This window comes from Euprymna scolopes, chromosome 39 (assembly GCF_053919585.1).
Source record: "Euprymna scolopes isolate OS-2025 chromosome 39, ASM5391958v1, whole genome shotgun sequence".
Taxonomy (NCBI): domain Eukaryota; kingdom Metazoa; phylum Mollusca; class Cephalopoda; order Sepiida; family Sepiolidae; genus Euprymna; species Euprymna scolopes.
In genome coordinates this window covers 4,458,520-4,477,417 of record NC_136520.1, presented here as the reverse complement: position 1 = coordinate 4,477,417, position 18,898 = coordinate 4,458,520, and the positions used below count along the sequence as shown (strand labels likewise).

The 18,898-nt window shown below is 33.2% G+C and overlaps 1 protein-coding gene across 6 annotated transcripts in view; it reads right to left on the bottom strand.

Moving 5' to 3' along the window:
- Positions 1-12,636: 12,636 nt before the first annotated feature.
- The window catches only part of LOC145263630 (uncharacterized), an 89,980-nt gene continuing 83,718 nt past the window's right edge, over positions 12,637-18,898 (bottom strand). For all 6 annotated transcript variants that reach the window (XM_080120476.1, XM_080120478.1, XM_080120479.1 and 3 more), the window contains 2 exons: positions 18,479-18,574; positions 12,637-12,991 (listed from right to left, as the gene is read on the bottom strand). In XM_080120476.1, the coding sequence (XP_079976602.1) occupies positions 12,926-12,991; positions 18,479-18,574 (162 nt within the window). In that variant the 3' untranslated portion in view covers positions 12,637-12,925. The remainder of the gene's footprint in view (positions 12,992-18,478; positions 18,575-18,898) is intronic.

Below are 18,898 nucleotides of genomic sequence, written 5' to 3'. Positions count from 1 at the left end.
TGAATGGCTATGAATTCCCATTAATTGCTTAAAAATGTCTGCATCTTTTACATTGATTATTAATATGGTGGCATCTTGTTTAGAATTTCCGTATATTACAAAACAAAAAGAAAAATCGATATGATGTGTGTACCCGTGACGGAAAGAAAAATACCGTATTCTAAAAATCATGTACAGTGATCGAGTAATTATACTTTCATAAGGAAAATCATTTTTTAAGCAATTAATGGGAATTCATAGGCATTACAACAAAAATTTTGTCAGTTTAAGTTATCTCCCTTTGCTTCCCCGAGACTGTTTGCAAAAATGACAATGCAAGATAGTCGCTCTTTGTTTATTTATAAAATTTGATTTTTTTTTTCCTATTCTAAAATAAAACTGATCAATTTGCGTGAATTTTGGAATATGATATTTTTGTTCCGCCATGGATATACGTACCTTTTCTTTCTTTCTTTTTTCTCTTTTTCTTTCTTTTTTTTCTCTTTTTCTTTTTTTCTCTTTTTCTTTCTCTTTTTCTTTCTCTTTTTCTTTTTTTTCTCTTTTTCTTTTTTTCTCTTTTTCTCTTTTTCTCTTTTTTTTCTCTTTTTCTTTTTTTTCTCTTTTTCTTTTTTTTCTCTTTTTCTTTCTTTTTCTCTTTTTCTTTCTTTTTTTCTTTTTCTTTTTTTATGATAGGCTGAATTCTATACAAGAACCAAATCTTATGCTGGGTGGGGTTCCAGGCTTGGCCTCGTATTTTTGTAAATATGTTTTATTTAACATTTCTGATAGCATTTTTTTTTTTTTTTTTTTTTTTTTTTTTTTTTTCTGTCATCATCTTTCTTTGAACAAAATGCCGATGAAGATGAGGATTTTACGAGAAAGGTCAACTCCCTTGTCCTCCCTCTTGACCTTGCGTGGTTGCGGCATGTTTTGTTGTACCCCGTCCCCCCTCGCTCATCAAATTATTCCGTCTTTCTTCCCATAACCCCATCTCCCTCTTTCTTGGTTCAGTTAAAAAAAAAAAGGGTGCTTATTTAGAATTACACTTACAAAAAAAAAAAGAAAGAAAGAAAGAAAAATCTTTATGGTGTACGTACTAGTCATGGAACGAAGATGTCATATTCCAAAAGTCACATAAACTGATCAAGTAATTATTTATTTATTTTTGTTAATTAAGAAAATCAAATTTTACGATTTTTAGTGATTAAAAAGTTTTAATTATTTGGAATATAAACAAAATCTCTGTAGTCGAATTGAATTGTCGCCATTGAATTTTGGCAAAATTTAAATCAAAAACTATATGGCTGCTCTCGGCTTCATAGAATTTTTTTTCTTGGTTTTCTAAAAAAAACAAAATACTGCGCTTATTAAGATACAATCAAGAAATGAAGTTTTTTATAAGAAAAAAAAATGTTTTAATCAAAAACAATATTACGTATGTCGAAAATAGTAATATATCCAAAAATTCAGAAAAATCGAGTAGAAATTTATTTCTAGTTAAAAGTAATTTTTACGGAAAATTGGATAAAATCATTTTTCTTAGACGTTATGAAAATTAGACAGAACGAGTCTACACACAGGGGACATAATTCGGAACGAATATTTCAGATTACTTGTGTCATGGCTGGGATATTTGTTGTCGATAACAATAGACTTTTTTTCTTTTTTTTATACTAAAAACACAATAGCAGTTGTTCCCGATGAGTTTTCATAATTTTTGGATATATTACTATTTTCGACATGATAATTAAGTACGTAATATTGTTTTTGCTTAAAACGATATTTTAAAAATCGATTTGTCGACTATAGATTAATAAGCACAAAAAAAAAAACTTGATCAATTTATATGATTTTTGGAATATGATCTTTTCATTTTATGACTAGTATGTACACCATAAAGATTTTTCTGTATTTTTTTGTTTTTTAAATATAATTCTAAATAAACACAAAGAATTTTTTTTTTTTCCCTGTGGTGCCATTCTGCCTCAAACCTTCCAAAGTGACTGAAAATTATTTTTTTTTTGTCTTCAAAAAAAAAAAAAAAAACTTAATTTTTTTTTTTTTTTTTTTTTTTTTTTTTTTTTTTAAAGAAATGCATATCTCAAAAATCCGAGGCCAAAAATGGCAGAGAATATGGAGGGGGAGGGCGGTTAAGGGATGAACACTTGTAATGAAAAAGAGGGAGGGGAGGCATGTGAGTTGGGAGGGAGGGACACTTGTTAAAGAACGAAGTGGAGGAACTGAGGACTTTCTAAAAAATGAAAATATGGAAAAAAAAAAAAAAAAAAAAATGTGAAATAATTTTTTTATATATATATATATATATACATATATATAAACATAATTTCTCTCTCTTTCTTCCGTGTTTCTTTTCAAAAACTTTTTTTTTCTTTTTTGCTTTTTCAGGGATTGTATTACACAGTGCAGTTGACAAACGGAAAAAAAATGGTAAAAAGAATAATCGCAGTGACATCAGGAGAAAAGAAGAATTTAGATATTCTTCGCGTCTTGGGCGTTCTTAGCACAACGTTTTGGTCGCTGCAACCTGCGACCTTCTTCGGGTGTTGAAAACATGTTTCCTTTTCTCTACTCAGGAAAAGAGAGGTTAGCTTTGCATTGCAAGAATTCGAGCCGTGGCTTTTAGGGTGGGTCCGTAGATCATAAAGAAAGAGCTAACCCCTCTTTTGTTTAGTAGAGAAAATTAAACATGTATTCAACATCCAAAGAAGGTCGCAGGTTGCAGCGACCGAAACGTTGTGCTAAGAACGCCCAAGATGCGAATAATTGTCCGATTAATCAAAATAATGCAAACATTCACATCTCGCCTGAAAAATTCAGAATCGCAAGAATTTAGATAATTATCAGAAAGAGCGAAGTTGGGGCAGGCAAAGTCTAAGTTGGAATCGCGATGATTGGAGAGATCAAACGAAAAAAAAAAAAAATGATTTAACGAGAAAGAAAAGAACAAAAAAAAAAATTGCGATGTAAAAATTATCCATGTTTATATTTTGCTGACAATGTTTAAACGGCCTGACAAGTAGCATTTTGCGTTATTTGCGAAAAAATGCTAAAAGTTTAAAATGGAATTTTTCACGTAAAGTTAGATTAAGCAGAAAAGTAAAAAAAATTCCATTAGAAGCGAAATATAAGTTATTTTCTATCTACTTGGCTCAATTTTTTTTTTTTGTGTATTTTTAAATAGTTTCAAATTTTCAGCGCAAATATTCACTTTTTTATGACTTGGAAGCCAAAAGATGGTTGCCGACATACACTTAAAAAGGAAATTAAAAGAACATGAAAACCACAAAGTCCAAAACAAGGCTTGTTTTCCATGAGGAATGTCGGCAGCCATCTCGTAAAACTAAATATTTGCGATGAAATAAAGAACATTTAAAACTATTTAAAAACACAAAAAAAAAAAAAAAAAAAAGCCAGATAGGAAAGTAACATTTATTTGTTGAATATTTTTATTTTATCTTATTTTCTTTTATCGTCATTAATTGGTTTCACTGCACAATCCTAGTAATATTTAGGAAGCCATTCTTAATTGCACAATCCACGTTTTTTTTTTTTTTTTTTTTTTTCAGAAATAATTTCAGCCAATTGAAATACGAGTTACATAAGGTGTGGAGATGGTAGTTGCCACAAAGAAAGAAATCTTTTGGGTTTTTCTTCAGAATTTCCTGATGATAAAAAGAAAGAAAAATCTTTATGATGTATGCATCTGTCACTGAACGGAAATATCAAATTCCGAAAATCATGTAAATTTATTTATTAATTTTTTTTTAACGATCTTTATTAATTATATTGTAGCTTAGTACCAGTTTGATTTTAAAATCTCAATAGTTCGAATTGAGTTGTCTATTAAATATGGTGGATCAAGTCACTTCACTTGCCACTGGTATTTAATAATGTCGACTCAGGAGAGGTGTGGTTGGAGATTGTTGCACAACTCTTGCCACAAAAAATTTCACATGCAGGCACCCTTACTGTGGCGTATCCATAGTCTGTCAAGACTGAAGGAGCCTTTTCTTTTTCTTTTTATATATTATATTATATATTTATAAAAACCTCTCTTCCCTGAATAGAAGGTATAGCTGTCTCATATGTGAGCACTCTTGTTATAGCTGGATCTATATAATTTATTGGTTGGACTTTTATCAAATGCATGCGAACTTATATTCACGCTCTTATTCGCCATGGTTTTTGAAATCAAGAGACAAACTTGTTACGTCTACAATACAAGTTTTATTTACAATTCAGCTGATAGCATGACGAGAGAGGTCGGTCGGTCGATATGTGGGTTTGATGTTGGTGAAGAGCAAGGGCGACTAGAAATGTCGCTGCTCTCTCTCCTCTAAGATGTGGGTTAGTAGTATGGTTAGTCAATGTGGGCAACAGTAGAAATGTCACCTAACTTCTCTTTCATGTTTTTGTTCGTCTTATATTGAAATTCGATCAGAATTATTTTTTACGTTCTTAATCAAAATTTTTATGGTTTATTTGTTTAGTGTTTTTTAGCAATTACAATCCTGGTTAGATTATATGCGGTTTGATTATTTGTTTTTTTAGGTCATTTTCCATTGCTCCGAACTCTTCAATTGGTATGTAAAGTTGACGTCATCACTCAGCAATCAGATTTAACATCTGGCTTTGCCTGGATCCTGAATTGCATGTGTGCAATACATCCGATATCATCTGTCACCGATGCAACGCTTTGTCACGACTCGGAAAGGAAACTGTTTATCAGCTTATTCGTTACATTGTGTCGTAATGTGAGATGTGGTCTTAATTATAATCTTGTAATTTCTAATGAAATTTTCGACTTGCGAATTATAAATTAAGACATAAAATCTACTGTGCACGAAACAACTTTCATTCGATTGATTAGCAGAGTAGTTGGGAATAAGTTTGTTTCTTTGTAATTGTATTTTCATCCCCAAACATGGCACAGTGCCACTATGGTGGTTGTGGTAGATTACTATGTAGAAAGTTGAGCAGCATGATGTCTGTTCACATTACACTTGAACTTCTGCATGTCAATACAGTTGGGAAACTGAATACCAGAAAGGAATTTCAAAGTCTAGCAGTTCTGGGGAAGAAATCATTAGAATAGAAATCTTTTACATCTAGGGATCTCCACTGTGTGCAGGTGAGACTTTGCTGCTCGTTGGGAGAATAAGGCCTTGTAGTTCGTTGGAGCATCCACCATTACAATACTTGTAAAACAGGCAGAGGGATGCAATATTTTGTCGATGGGACAGCGGTTGAAGCTCAGGGCCTATCAGGTTGACGACTCTTTTGAATCTTGTCCATGAGTTAGAGACTAGCAGCAGATGCGCCAGCCCAAATGTGACAACAATACTCGATACACGGGCAAACGGTGACCTTGTAGAAGTACAGGATACTTTCAGGCATAAGTAACTTTCCAGCACGGTAGAGGGAGCCCACCTTCTTTGCAGCAGCCTTGGCAATACTCAGGATATATCTGTTCCAACTCAGGTTCCCTGTGAACGTTAAGCCAAGGAGTTTAAAAGAAGTATTTTCAGGTAATGTATCTTTAGCTATTGGTGGTTGAGAAGGTTTCTTGTAATTATTGAAGGAAACGAGCTTAGATTGGCAGCATTGAACATTACCATTTTTGTCTCGATTCCACTACAAACTGGAGGCTTTCCGCAATTTCCTTGGATATGGGTTCGTTTGTTTTCCCCTCATGCCTGTTATAGGTCATGGTGTTGTCAGTAAATACAACCATCAGAGACTTTTAACAAGGAGGTAATTTATGAAAATAAGGAATAATAAAGGTCCAAGGATCGACCCTTGAGGTACACCTGCATTTATATCATATTTAGACGTACGGCCATCGAGGAGAACCTGGATTCTTATTTAAGAAAAATTTAATTATGGTAAGTATTCGTCCAGTAATACCATAGGATTTGATTTTCCTGAGAAGACCATCATGGCATACCCTGTCAAAAGCCTTAGATATATTTAGGGCTACTGCCCTCCCCTCCACTGATTGAATATATACGTTCAGAGATTACAGTTAGAATTTTTTTTTTTTTTTTTTTATTACATGGAGGTCACCACTTGTCAAAGCCCGGAAGCCACTTGGGGATAAGGGTTATTGCGTGTACAATAATCAATGACGTAGTATTTGTTAGTATTGGAGATTTGATAAAGTGTCTTACTTAAGGGAGCGGTTCATCAGGAATTTGTTTATGTTGGACTTGAAAACATCCAAGTTGTAGTCAGATGGGAAACAGGCAAACGGAACAGAGTTCCAGTCGTGCACTTCTAAGAAAGAAGCTTTGCTCATGGAATCTACGCTTTGATTTAGGCACAGATAAAGAGTGGGGAAAATTTTTGACAGTGGTTTCAGCTAGATGGGTGTTTATTGTGAAAGATTGGCAAGGGGAGACCAGAGATTGGAGCTCAGACAAGCACTTACCATGGAAATAATGATAAAACAAAGACAGGCTCGCAACGTCTCTTCTGTGAGAGAGAGAGAGGTTGCAGGGAAGAGAAAGGCCACAAAGTCTATTTTGTACTCCATCAAGGCAGTATAGGCTGTTTTTAGCAGCTCCTGCCCAGATGTGGCAACAGTACTCCATCTTTTGGTTTTTATACAGATAGAGAATTGCATCAGTAGTGAGATCTTCTGGAGCGGTAGAAAGATCCCATCATCTTCCCAGCGACCTTAGCAACAGATTTGATGTACATGTTCCATTTCAGATCAGGAGTAACGGCCAAACTCAGAAGCTTGTCAAAACATGAAGCCTTCCCAAGACAATAGCAATCCATTCCAATTGATGCCAGATGGGGATCAGAGCGTTGATGATGTAAAGATAGGAGCTTGGTTTTAGATGCATTAAAAGTATTCAGCCACTTCCTCCCCCACTGTACCACATGCTCAAGATCAGAGAGAACTTTGTCATTTACGACCTTTGATGTGTTAGCATAGATGGTTGTGTCATCAGAATAGATGTCAACGAATGATTTAAGTATGTGTTTTGGGATATTATTGATGTAGATCAGGAAGAGAGTTGGGCCCAGGATGGACCCCTGAGGGACTCCAGCATTGATACTGTGGGCCTCTGATTTCTGCTCATCAACCACTACTCTTATGAGCCTATCAGAAAGGAATGATTTAGTAATTGAGAAAACATTTCCAGCTATACCGTAGCTAGAAATTTTGTGAAGTAGGCCTTTATGCCATGCTCTATCAAAGGCCTTTGATATGTCAAGAGCAATTGCCCTAGAAAGGAAGCCTTTGTCGAGAGATTCACTAATCCTATCTGCAGTAGAATGGAGCTTGCCTAAATCCATATTGATGATCGGACAGAAGTTTAGCAACTGTAATGTGGTGGACTCAAGCTTCCTTAATTATGGACTCAAATATTTTGGCAAAAAGAGGGAGGAGGCTAATGGGGTGATAATTTAATGGATTTTTTTTAAACTGGTACCATAGAAGCAATTTTCCAGCAGTCAGGAAAGCAAGATTCGTTAAAGCATTTGTTGAAAAGCTAAGAGAGAACTGGAGCAGAGCATTTTTTTTTTGATAGTACAGCTGGGATGAGATCAGGTCCATGTGCTTTTTAACTTATCACTGATTAATAAAAAAGAATATAAGTATTCTGTTATATAAATGGCAAATGTCTGTATGTCCAACTAAAACTCGAAAAATACATAACCAACAAAATAATATTCTAAATTTTTTTTTAATTCATTATTTGGGGGTGAAATGGCCATTTATATTTTTTTAATGTTATCAAGTCAAACTTTTAATGTTATGTAAAGGAAAGTAATTCTAATCTTTTTTTCAGTTATTTTCCTTGTATCGAATTGAGTTGTGTGTGCATGGCCAGGAAGAGGAATGTAGGGAGGGAGAGGGATAAAAGAAGGATAGAAGTTATGTTACACCTTTGCCCCGGGTAATGCTGGATAGTCCTGCTAGCCTCTATATAAACCAATATCACTTCTCAAATATACCTGAAGTATAAGCTGAATCTAAGGCTCCCAATTTAATATCAAATCTATTGCCATTCTGTTTTTGGTCCTCCAAAAAAAGGAGGGGGGGGGGTACCTGTGAATTCACCCTTGTTCATTTGTCTGTTCGTCTGTCCACACCTTTAGCAACGCCTTGGAATTTTTTGAAATTTTGCACAAACATTAAACATGATATGAGTAAAAAAAAGTAACAGAACGGATTTTCTGGGAAAACTCTGGTTGCTCCCCCTAGGAGTGTCTTTTTGTTTAAAATGGCTAAAATTGACACTTTCGTGCTTATTAAAATAAAATTGATGCCTTGGATTTTTATAAAACTTTCTGAAAAGTTGTAACTAACTGATTTCTATATAATTTTGTTTGTCTATACTTCGTGATAACTCTTGGGTGTGCCCCAGGGGCTATTTAGGGCTAATAAAACTATTTTATTATATTTATCCAAAATTTTCTGTGTATGTCTAGTAGTTTTGCATGGTGCCGAACTCAAATTTAAATATGTTAAGGCCTTGGGGACTTGGTGTGTGTGTGTGTGTGTGGGAGGGGGGGGGGATGATGGACTTAGTTTTTTTTTTTTTGTTTGCATGGTTTAGAACTCAAATTTACGTATGTTAAGACCTAAAACTGCACCGTTTGTTCATTTTTACCAGGATTTGATGTCCCCTGGGGACTTTTGAGGACAAATGGGGGGGGGTGGGGGATGCTGAACTTAGTCATTTTTTATGCCATCATGGGGGATCATGCATGCTTCACTTTTTTTCTTTTTTTTTTTTTTTTTTTTAAGTGTTAACCATTACCAATCGTTTTAATATGAAAAACTTTGTTTGGATAGGTAAGCATGTTATAGTTAACCTCTGCAAACCTCTAGAGAAATTTTTTTTAACATTGGATGGATGAAAGTTTATAATGTGGAATTGTGAGAAAAAAAAAACAAGTATATTGGTAGCTCCTTCGACTGATGACTTTTCATAGAGATTTAACAGGTTGATCTACATCACGTGACCGCTACTAAGCGCTATTTCGTTATTGACAACCATTGGGGGATGAGCAGTCTTCAGACACGGAATTTTCAACAAATTCAAATTTTGAGGATAGAGTTAAAAAAAAATAGTATGTAAAACTAAAGTTTTTAAAAATAATTTCAAGTGTGATGTAAACAGAGATCTTGCTGCTCAACTCCCTACATAATATCACTATTTAATGTAAAATGTTTGCTTCGAAAAACAAGTAATATATAGAGCTTCAAAAAGGTCGAGGAAAAATTGCCACAATGTCTCTGAAGACTTGATAATCACTTCAAAATAAGAAGTGAAAAATGGTGGTAAGAGCCGACTCAATAAATGTTACCGTCACATTTATTGGGTTTCTTCACTAGAAACTTATTCAGTTAGGTAGAAAAGTAACTTATCTTGCCTTTGATAACATTTATTTGTCATATATTTGTTTTTTGTTTTTTACAACTTTTTCGTACCACAGATATTTTTTTTTCTCATTCTTTAAAAATAAATAGGGGTAGATATAAAGCCACAAAACATTTTAACAAACAAACGATAATTGTTTTACGTTTGTATAGTTTTGTTTTTTTTCTACACAAATGCAAAATGATAACTTTTACTCAGAATTTTTTATGCAAAAAAACTTTGGAATTATTTATTAGCCGGCCGCCTGGCATTGCCCGGTCGTAAAATATGCTTAAATATGATATTTTGATTAATGCAGATTCTGTATCTATTATATTATATTGGACCCAATATATAGTAATGATTTCAAAAGTTAACAAAAATGACTTCTGTGCCACCGCCGAGAATCGAAACCAAAACCTTTTTATTACGATTTACTTTTTACAAACAAGGCACAGTTCTACATTGATGTCAGGGACTACTATTTGGAACATAATTTATAGGGATACTATGAGGGGAGTTGGGCAGCAAGATGTTTGGTTACATTACACTTGAACTTCTGCATGTCAGGGAAACAGGGGCCCTGGGAGGGAATTCCAAACTCTGGCAGTTTGAGGGAAGAAAATATCTAAGATTTTATGGTATCTAGAGATTTCTAAAGTGTAGAGGTGGGATTTTGCTGCTTGAGTTTGTCAGGCATGTTTTATGGCGACAGAGAGTTAGTTCTTTGAGTTCATCGAAGCATGTTCCGTTAAAATATTTATGAAACATTTCGATGATGGGACAGAGGTTGGAGTCTTGTGTCCATTTGAGTTTTTTTTTTTGTGTCGATAAAAAGATTTGCAAAAAAAAAAAAAACGCTCATCTATTATATAACAGGAAAATGTTGGTTTGTTCAGCTAAAACAAGCTTGAAAAATACATAAATACCCATAAAATTTTTTTATTATTTGTTTTTTTTCTTTAAACTCTGAATTTATAATATTAGTTCAAAAAAAAAAAAAAATTATTTGGGGGTGAAATTGCTTTAATGTTATGAAAAGTCAGGTTTTATTCTTTTTACATTTACGTCGACTTATGCGTGTGTGTGTCTAGAGAGAAGAATGGTCTGGGAGAAAAAAGGTTGATGGATAGAAGAAAGAGGGGGGCGGAATAGGAAAGGGTAAAAGAGGGAACGGGGGGGGGGGGGAAGCGGCAGAACAGAAAGGGTTAAATAGAAAAATGGGGAAATGAGGGGGGAGGGAATCGGAGAGGGTAGAAGAGGAAACGGGTGGGGGGGTTGGGGGTCAAAGCGGCCGAACAGAAAGGGTAAAAGAAAAAGATGGGGAAACAGGAGAGGGCAAAAGAGAGAAAGAGGGCGGGGAGATCATGTAAAGGGAAGTAACCCTCCCTCCCCAATTATTTCCCTTATGTTCATTCAAGTTAACTGTGTACATCCAGAGAGAGGAATGGGCTCACCGGAGAAAGAAAGAGGAAACAGATCAGAGAGGGAAAGAGAGAGAGAGAGAAGTGAGAGCATGACCAAAAAAATAAAAATAAATTTGCATCAGTGATTTTCGAAGATAAACCTATCTTTTAACCCTTTATGACCCGGTGGTTGAACTAATTTGTTCAGTCGTAAATAAATTAATATAACGACATAAATAAAGTGGAAAGTGATTCAAACACGCTTTGTATGTATTAGTTCAGTATCATGATAGACGCCAGGTGTAACCAAGTTATGGGGTTGATATGCCGTTATAGAGAAAGAGCCAAAAGAACGAAAAAATAGGACGATCAAATGCCGTAATTGGAGTGGAAGAGTTCTGAGGTCGACGATCGTCTCAACCGACCGGCTGAAGGGGGTGACACCAGGTACGTCCAGATTGCAACTGCCGATTGCTTACATTCATTATGCCGTGATCAGAGAGTGGACGATTTCGTCATAAACATTTTTCCAAACACTACGGATAATAATCAAGGTAAGTTTATGCAATGCAAAGATTCTAAGTGGTCGTTTAACTATTGAACTTCATAACGAAAGATTGGCAAGGGGGGGGACCAGAGATTGGAGTTCAGACGAGCACCTGCCATGGATACCTCCAGATTGCAACTGTCCATTGCTTACATTCAGTATGCAGTGATCTGACACTCATCTACCTACAACAACTGCCAACAATTTCCTTCACTTTTTGTGACTAAAACTAAACAAAAATTGGTCAATGTGCACTGGTTGTCCACCTTGTTTATTCCGAAAGCTGTTCTTAACATGGGGAGGTTGAAAATAAGAAAATACCTTTCAGAATAAACACTACCAACCTCCCATTGGTAAGAACGGCTTTTGGAATAAACAGGTTGGACAACTAGTGCACATTGACCAAAAAATTCTATGAGTAAAGTTGGTTTCTTAGAACTGACTGTATTGAACACAATACTGTAGGGCTGCTTCCCAGCTGACTATAACATGTTCGTTTTCAAGTGGAGGATTTCGTTTGTTGTCAAACACTTTTTCAAGCACTATGGATAATAATCAAGGTAAGTTTATGAAATGCAAAGATTCTAAGTGGTCGTTTAACTATTGAACTTCATAACGAAAAATTGTTTCCTGAAAAAGTCGTAAAATCATTGTAAATCATCAAACTATAAAATTAACAAGAAATAATTTTTTTTAATCATCTACGTAATAATTCAGGTCGTAAACGGTCAAAAGAAAAATATATAAAAAAAATAAAAAAATAATTCAGGTCGTAAACTGTTACATAAACTGAATATAAGCGAACGAATTAGAAGAAAAAAAAAAAAAAAAAAAAAAAAAAACTTCAATGTGTTTTTAACCAAAAATGAAGTTGTCGTTTTCATATTGTGGAAGGGAATATTATCGGATATTTTCCATAGCCGAATTGCCAATGAAATAATAAAAGGTTCTACGCAAGTCAAATGACAATGGAGCAAATTTGGTGGGCAAATTTTTCGTTAAATAAAAAAAAAAAAATAATTTGCAAACACAGAAAAAGGTAAATTAATATCTTTTTCTAGGAAACTTGAATTGAGAAATTCCCTTCGTTTCCATTAATTATCTCCCCTTCTTTCAAAGAGTTACTTCCCTTGACAAGTTTTCAGAAAAAGAACTAATTAAAAGAAATTTTGATAGATAGATAGACACATTTTATTTTTATATATATATATATATATATATATATATTTTTTATTTTATTAAATCTTTTTATTTTCTCAATTCAAATTTTGTAGATAAAAATAATTGAAAACTGGAAAAATTTGGCCAATTTTTTTTTTTTCTTACATCATGGAATTTATTTTTTTTAAATAGAAATAATTTTGAAAGTTTCGCCATGACATTAAAAAAAAAAGATGTTAAGTTATTTTTTTTTTTATTATTGCACTCCCTAAACCACCGAGTGTAGAGGGCAGCATGAGGAAACATAATCCTTCCAATTAAGGTAAACTTCCTAACGTAAAGGAGTCGTTAAACTTGCGGCAGAATGAAAACACAAAGAAGAGCAGTTGCACGGCAGTCCTTACTCTCCCTCCTTGATGTGCGTCTTGTCAGGTTAACAGCTTCTTTTTCAGAATTTCATAGACCATTAATTGCCGGAATTGGGGCATGTCCGCCTAAAACAGGACGAGAAAAAAAAAAAAAAAAAATTAAAGTATCGTTCAGATAGAGAACAAAATACTTTGTCTTTGAGAAAAAAAAAAAAAATTGCTACTCAATTTCAAAAAATAGTTTGAAAAATATAATTTTTAAATTTAATTTAAAAAACTCAATTTCGCAGGTTTTTCTCAATTTTAGATGTATAATACTAACAAGAGTTTAATAGGAAAGATTCCCCATTTAATACTATTTATTAATAATAATATAAATTAATAATTAATAATATTTATAATTAATAATATTTAACTAGCAGGACCTGAAAATTCCACAGCGGACTCTTTCATATGTACTGATGTTGGTATTCTGTGGATGTTCAGTATAAATGGAGATGCTCTGATATTATTGTAGCTCTTTTGTTAAAACTGCAAAAGTATTTGTCTAAGTCAGCAGGGTTGCTCGACGTAGCCCGGTCGTAAAGTACGCTTAAATGATATTTTCATTCTTTCAGATTTCGTATATATTATTATAGAGTTAATGTTGTATCGATTTTTATTTATTATAAAGTTGCGATTTCAAAAAATAAAAAATATATATCCATATGATTTGGGTGAATCAGCTTGAATCGAAACCAAAACTCATGAAAAAAAAAAATATATATATATATATATATAATTTGAGTCCCATCAGCTATAATTGAAACCGAAACTTATGAAGAATTCTTGGTAAAATTATTTATTACACGAAATGCAAATCCATAACAATTAAACGACAGTCACTCGGATGTAAGCGTGACACACAAAATAAATAACACACGCAATCCTACTGATATATGGATGAAAAATAAGTTGGCATTCCGTGGATGTTCAGCATAAATGGAGATGCCCTGATATTGTAGCTCTTTTGTTAAAACTCCAAAAGTATTTATATAAGCTAGCAGGGAAGTCCGGCGTAGCCCGGTCGTAAAGTACGCTTAAATATGATATTTTAATTCATGCAGATTTCGTATATATTATTATAGAGTTAATGTTCTATCGATTTTTATATATTATAAAGTTTTTATTTAAAAAAAATATATATATATATATATATATATATATATATATATATATATATATAAAAATATATATATATAATCTCCATATGACCTGGGTCCATCAGCTATAATCGAAACCGAAACCAAAACTTATGAAAAAAATATGCACATATATATATAACACTACTGGAGTGCCATCAGCTATAATCGAAACCGAAACCAAAACTTATGAAAAAAATATGCACATATATATATATAACACTACTGGAGTGCCATCAGCTATAATCGAAACCAAAACTTATGAAAAAAATATGCACATATATATATATAACACTACTGGAGTGCCATCAGCTATAATCGAAACCGAAACCAAAACTTATGAAAAAAATATGCACATATATATATATAACACTACTGGAGTGCCATCAGCTATAATCGAAATCGAAACCAAAACTTATGAAAAAAATATGCACATATATATATATAACACTACTGGAGTGCCATCAGCTATAATCGAAACCAAAACCAAAACTTATGAAAAAAATATGCACATATATATATATAACACTACTGGAGTGCCATCAGCTATAATCGAAACCAAAACTTATGAAAAAAATATGCACATATATATATATAACACTACTGGAGTGCCATCAGCTATAATCGAAATCGAAACCAAAACTTATGAAAAAAATATGCACATATATATATATATAACACTACTGGAGTGCCATCAGCTATAATCGAAACCGAAACCAAAACTTATGAAAAAAATATGCACATATATATATATAACACTACTGGAGTGCCATCAGCTATAATCGAAATCGAAACCAAAACTTATGAAAAAAATATGCACATATATATATATAACACTACTGGAGTGCCATCAGCTATAATCGAAACCGAAACCAAAACTTATGAAAAAAATATGCACATATATATATATAACACTACTGGAGTGCCATCAGCTATAATCGAAACCGAAACCAAAACTTATGAAAAAAATATGCACATATATATATATAACACTACTGGAGTGCCATCAGCTATAATCGAAACCGAAACCAAAACTTATGAAAAAAATATGCACATATATATATATAACACTACTGGAGTGCCATCAGCTATAATCGAAACCGAAACCAAAACTTATGAAAAAAATATGCACATATATATATATAACACTACTGGAGTGCCATCAGCTATAATCGAAACCGAAACCAAAACTTATGAAAAAAATATGCACATATATATATATAACACTACTGGAGTGCCATCAGCTATAATCGAAACCGAAACCAAAACTTATGAAAAAAATATGCACATATATATATATAACACTACTGGAGTGCCATCAGCTATAATCGAAATCGAAACCAAAACTTATGAAAAAAATATGCACATATATATATATAACACTACTGGAGTGCCATCAGCTATAATCGAAACCGAAACCAAAACTTATGAAAAAAATATGCACATATATATATATAACACTACTGGAGTGCCATCAGCTATAATCGAAACCGAAACCAAAACTTATGAAAAAAATATGCACATATATATATATAACACTACTGGAGTGCCATCAGCTATAATCGAAACCGAAACCAAAACTTATGAAAAAAATATGCACATATATATATAACACTACTGGAGTGCCATCAGCTATAATCGAAATCGAAACCAAAACTTATGAAAAAAATATGCACATATATATATATAACACTACTGGAGTGCCATCAGCTATAATCGAAACCGAAACCAAAACTTATGAAAAAAATATGCACATATATATATATAACACTACTGGAGTGCCATCAGCTATAATCGAAACCGAAACCAAAACTTATGAAAAAAATATGCACATATATATATATAACACTACTGGAGTGCCATCAGCTATAATCGAAACCGAAACCAAAACTTATGAAAAAAATATGCACATATATATATATAACACTACTGGAGTGCCATCAGCTATAATCGAAACCGAAACCAAAACTTATGAAAAAAATATGCACATATATATATAACACTACTGGAGTGCCATCAGCTATAATCGAAATCGAAACCAAAACTTATGAAAAAAATATGCACATATATATATAACACTACTGGAGTGCCATCAGCTATAATCGAAACCGAAACCAAAACTTATGAAAAAAATATGCACATATATATATAACACTACTGGAGTGCCATCAGCTATAATCGAAATCGAAACCGAAACCAAAACTTGTCATAAATAATTTTACCAAAAATTCTTCATTACAAGAAATAGAAGTCCATAACAATTAAACGACGGTCACTCGGCTGTAAGCGTGACACACAAAATAAATAACCCACACGCAATCCTATTAAGATATAGATGATTCAAGAGAAAATAAAATATAAATTTATTAATTCAATAAAGAAAACAAGTTATAGAGACCCTTCTAATATCACGGTTTTTCAAAGCTTAAGGAATTGTCAAATAAAGATATCTATATTTATTTTGGTCTTATTGCTATGTTATTGCTCCATTCTTAAGTGTTGAACTTGTATAGCAAGAGAGTTCGAATGAATTATGAAGAATTCTTGTTAAAATGATTGAATATAGAAGTCCATAACGATTAAACGACAGTCACTCAGATATAAGCGTGACACACAAAATAAATACATAACACCCGCATTATCCTATTAATATATATCGATGATGAAAACATAAAACTGTAAATTAATAACCTTTGTTCGTTAATTAGGAAGTAAATAAAGAAAATATACCTTTCTTCGTTAAATGATTTTATGTCAACGGTTGACAAAAGAAAAATCAATTAACATTTTGTTAGCATTTACGCTCACAGAGACGCAGAAAGAACACGTCTGTTTATTCACATGGTTACAAAATGAAGAGGGGAAACACACCATACACGCGTTTTTATATTCAAGCAATCAAAGGGCAGATAACTCAAAGTTACCCAATGCTTAAAGCACACATCACAAATGAGAAAAGGGAAGGCAACTCCTCACATGATTCAAGAAAAAAAACTAAATCTATAAATGTAAAAGCGAAAATGTATGTATGTGTGTATATGTATGTGTGTGTGTGTGTATATGTATGTGTGTGTGTATATGTATGTGTGTGTGTGTATATGTATGTGTGTGTGTGTGTATATGTATGTGTGTGTGTGTATGTATGTGTGTGTGTGTATGTATGTGTGTGTGTGTATGTATATGTGTGTATATGTATGTGTGTGTGTGTATGTATGTGTGTGTATATGTATGTGTGTGTGTATGTGTGTGTGTATGTGTGTGTGTGTGTATATGTATGTGTGTGTATATGTATGTGTGTGTATATGTATGTGTGTGTGTATATGTATGTGTGTGTGTATATGTATGTGTGTGTGTATATGTATGTGTGTGTATATGTATGTATGTATGTTTGTGTGTATGTGTGTGTGTATGTGTGTGTGTATGTGCGTGTGTATGTGCGTAATATCTCAGTTAACGAAGCTCGCCTGCCTATTTAATTTGCTCGATTTCGGGAAGATAAATATTCAATATTTGTCGCTCGCCGCATGTGGGTTCGTCTTTTTCCTTTCTTGGGGGGAAAAAAAAAGAAGCGTTCAGCAGTAAATGAAATCCCGCAGTCAAACTTGGCCTCATTCACTCATTAAAACGGGCACCTGCCAAATCGAAGTAATTAAATAAATTCAAACGTGTTTCCGTTAACCATTGCCCCACCGCGAGATGCTAACGTCGCACGTTTTTTTTTTCACACTTTAATTTACAACTTTGCCTCAACGGTTCGGGTTTGATCCTCATACTTACTTTTTTTTTTTTTTTTTTAAACCCCTCCCCCAAACACTCGGGTAACGCCGGGTACCCCTCACTAGTTAGTAATAAAACCCGACTGCAGTTAAAACATTATCTCACATTGATAACTCCAACATAAACTATTTTTAATGCTGAAACAGATGTTTTTTTAGCATTCTTCCATGACCGCAACCTTTATAAATTAGCCTTAACCATATATATTAATATAATATACATATTTTCTTTTCAGAAATAGCGTTTCTTTATAATTTCTTTGTTTTCGTGTTGTCACCCCAGACTTAGGGTTAGTGTTTGAGGTAACAAACATTCGTTCCTGTTTTGCTTTCATCTTTGTTTTAGGGACCAAAAAGTCCTTCATAAACCAAAACACTAACCCTAATTGCAGTAAACTTGACTTTTAATGGTCCTATTACACCCAGGTTGTGTGGAACTTTTTTTTATCTAAAAAGAAAAATATTTATGCAGAAAAAAAAAAACAACAAAAAAAACGGAGATGTTTCTTCTTTTTTATCATCATTGCTTTCCTAAGTGTAACAGATAGACAAACTTAAATCAAGCTGTGCCAACTCAGGAGAAGAGGATATTCTTCCACAAATGTCGTTTATAATTTTTTTTTTTTTTTTTTAATTTTACATAAAAAAATGCTCACCTGAGTGAATGAGATAGGAATTTCCCGTGTGATGTAGTCAGCATATTTACACGCAAACATTCCGCAATCACTTCCATTCATTTGATGGGGAACGTCCTTTTGAATCAAAAATTGAGGAAAGAAAGGAAAAAAAAAACATTAAATAAAAAAAAATAAAAAAAATTGGTCACATTTTTTAAAATTCACACTTTGTACAGTTAATTGGAAAATTCATACTTTTCGCCAAATATCATTTTTGAGCTCGAACCTTCACCCAACAAATATTAAAAAATTGGCCCAAAACATTAATTCCTTCACCTTAAACTATTTTTGTACAGGGAGGGGGTAGCAAAAAAATGTCCTCTCATGACAAGTTCGCTTCTACGCATGCGCAAATTACGTCAGAACATGATTTAGTTCAAATATTAAAAAAAAAAAAGA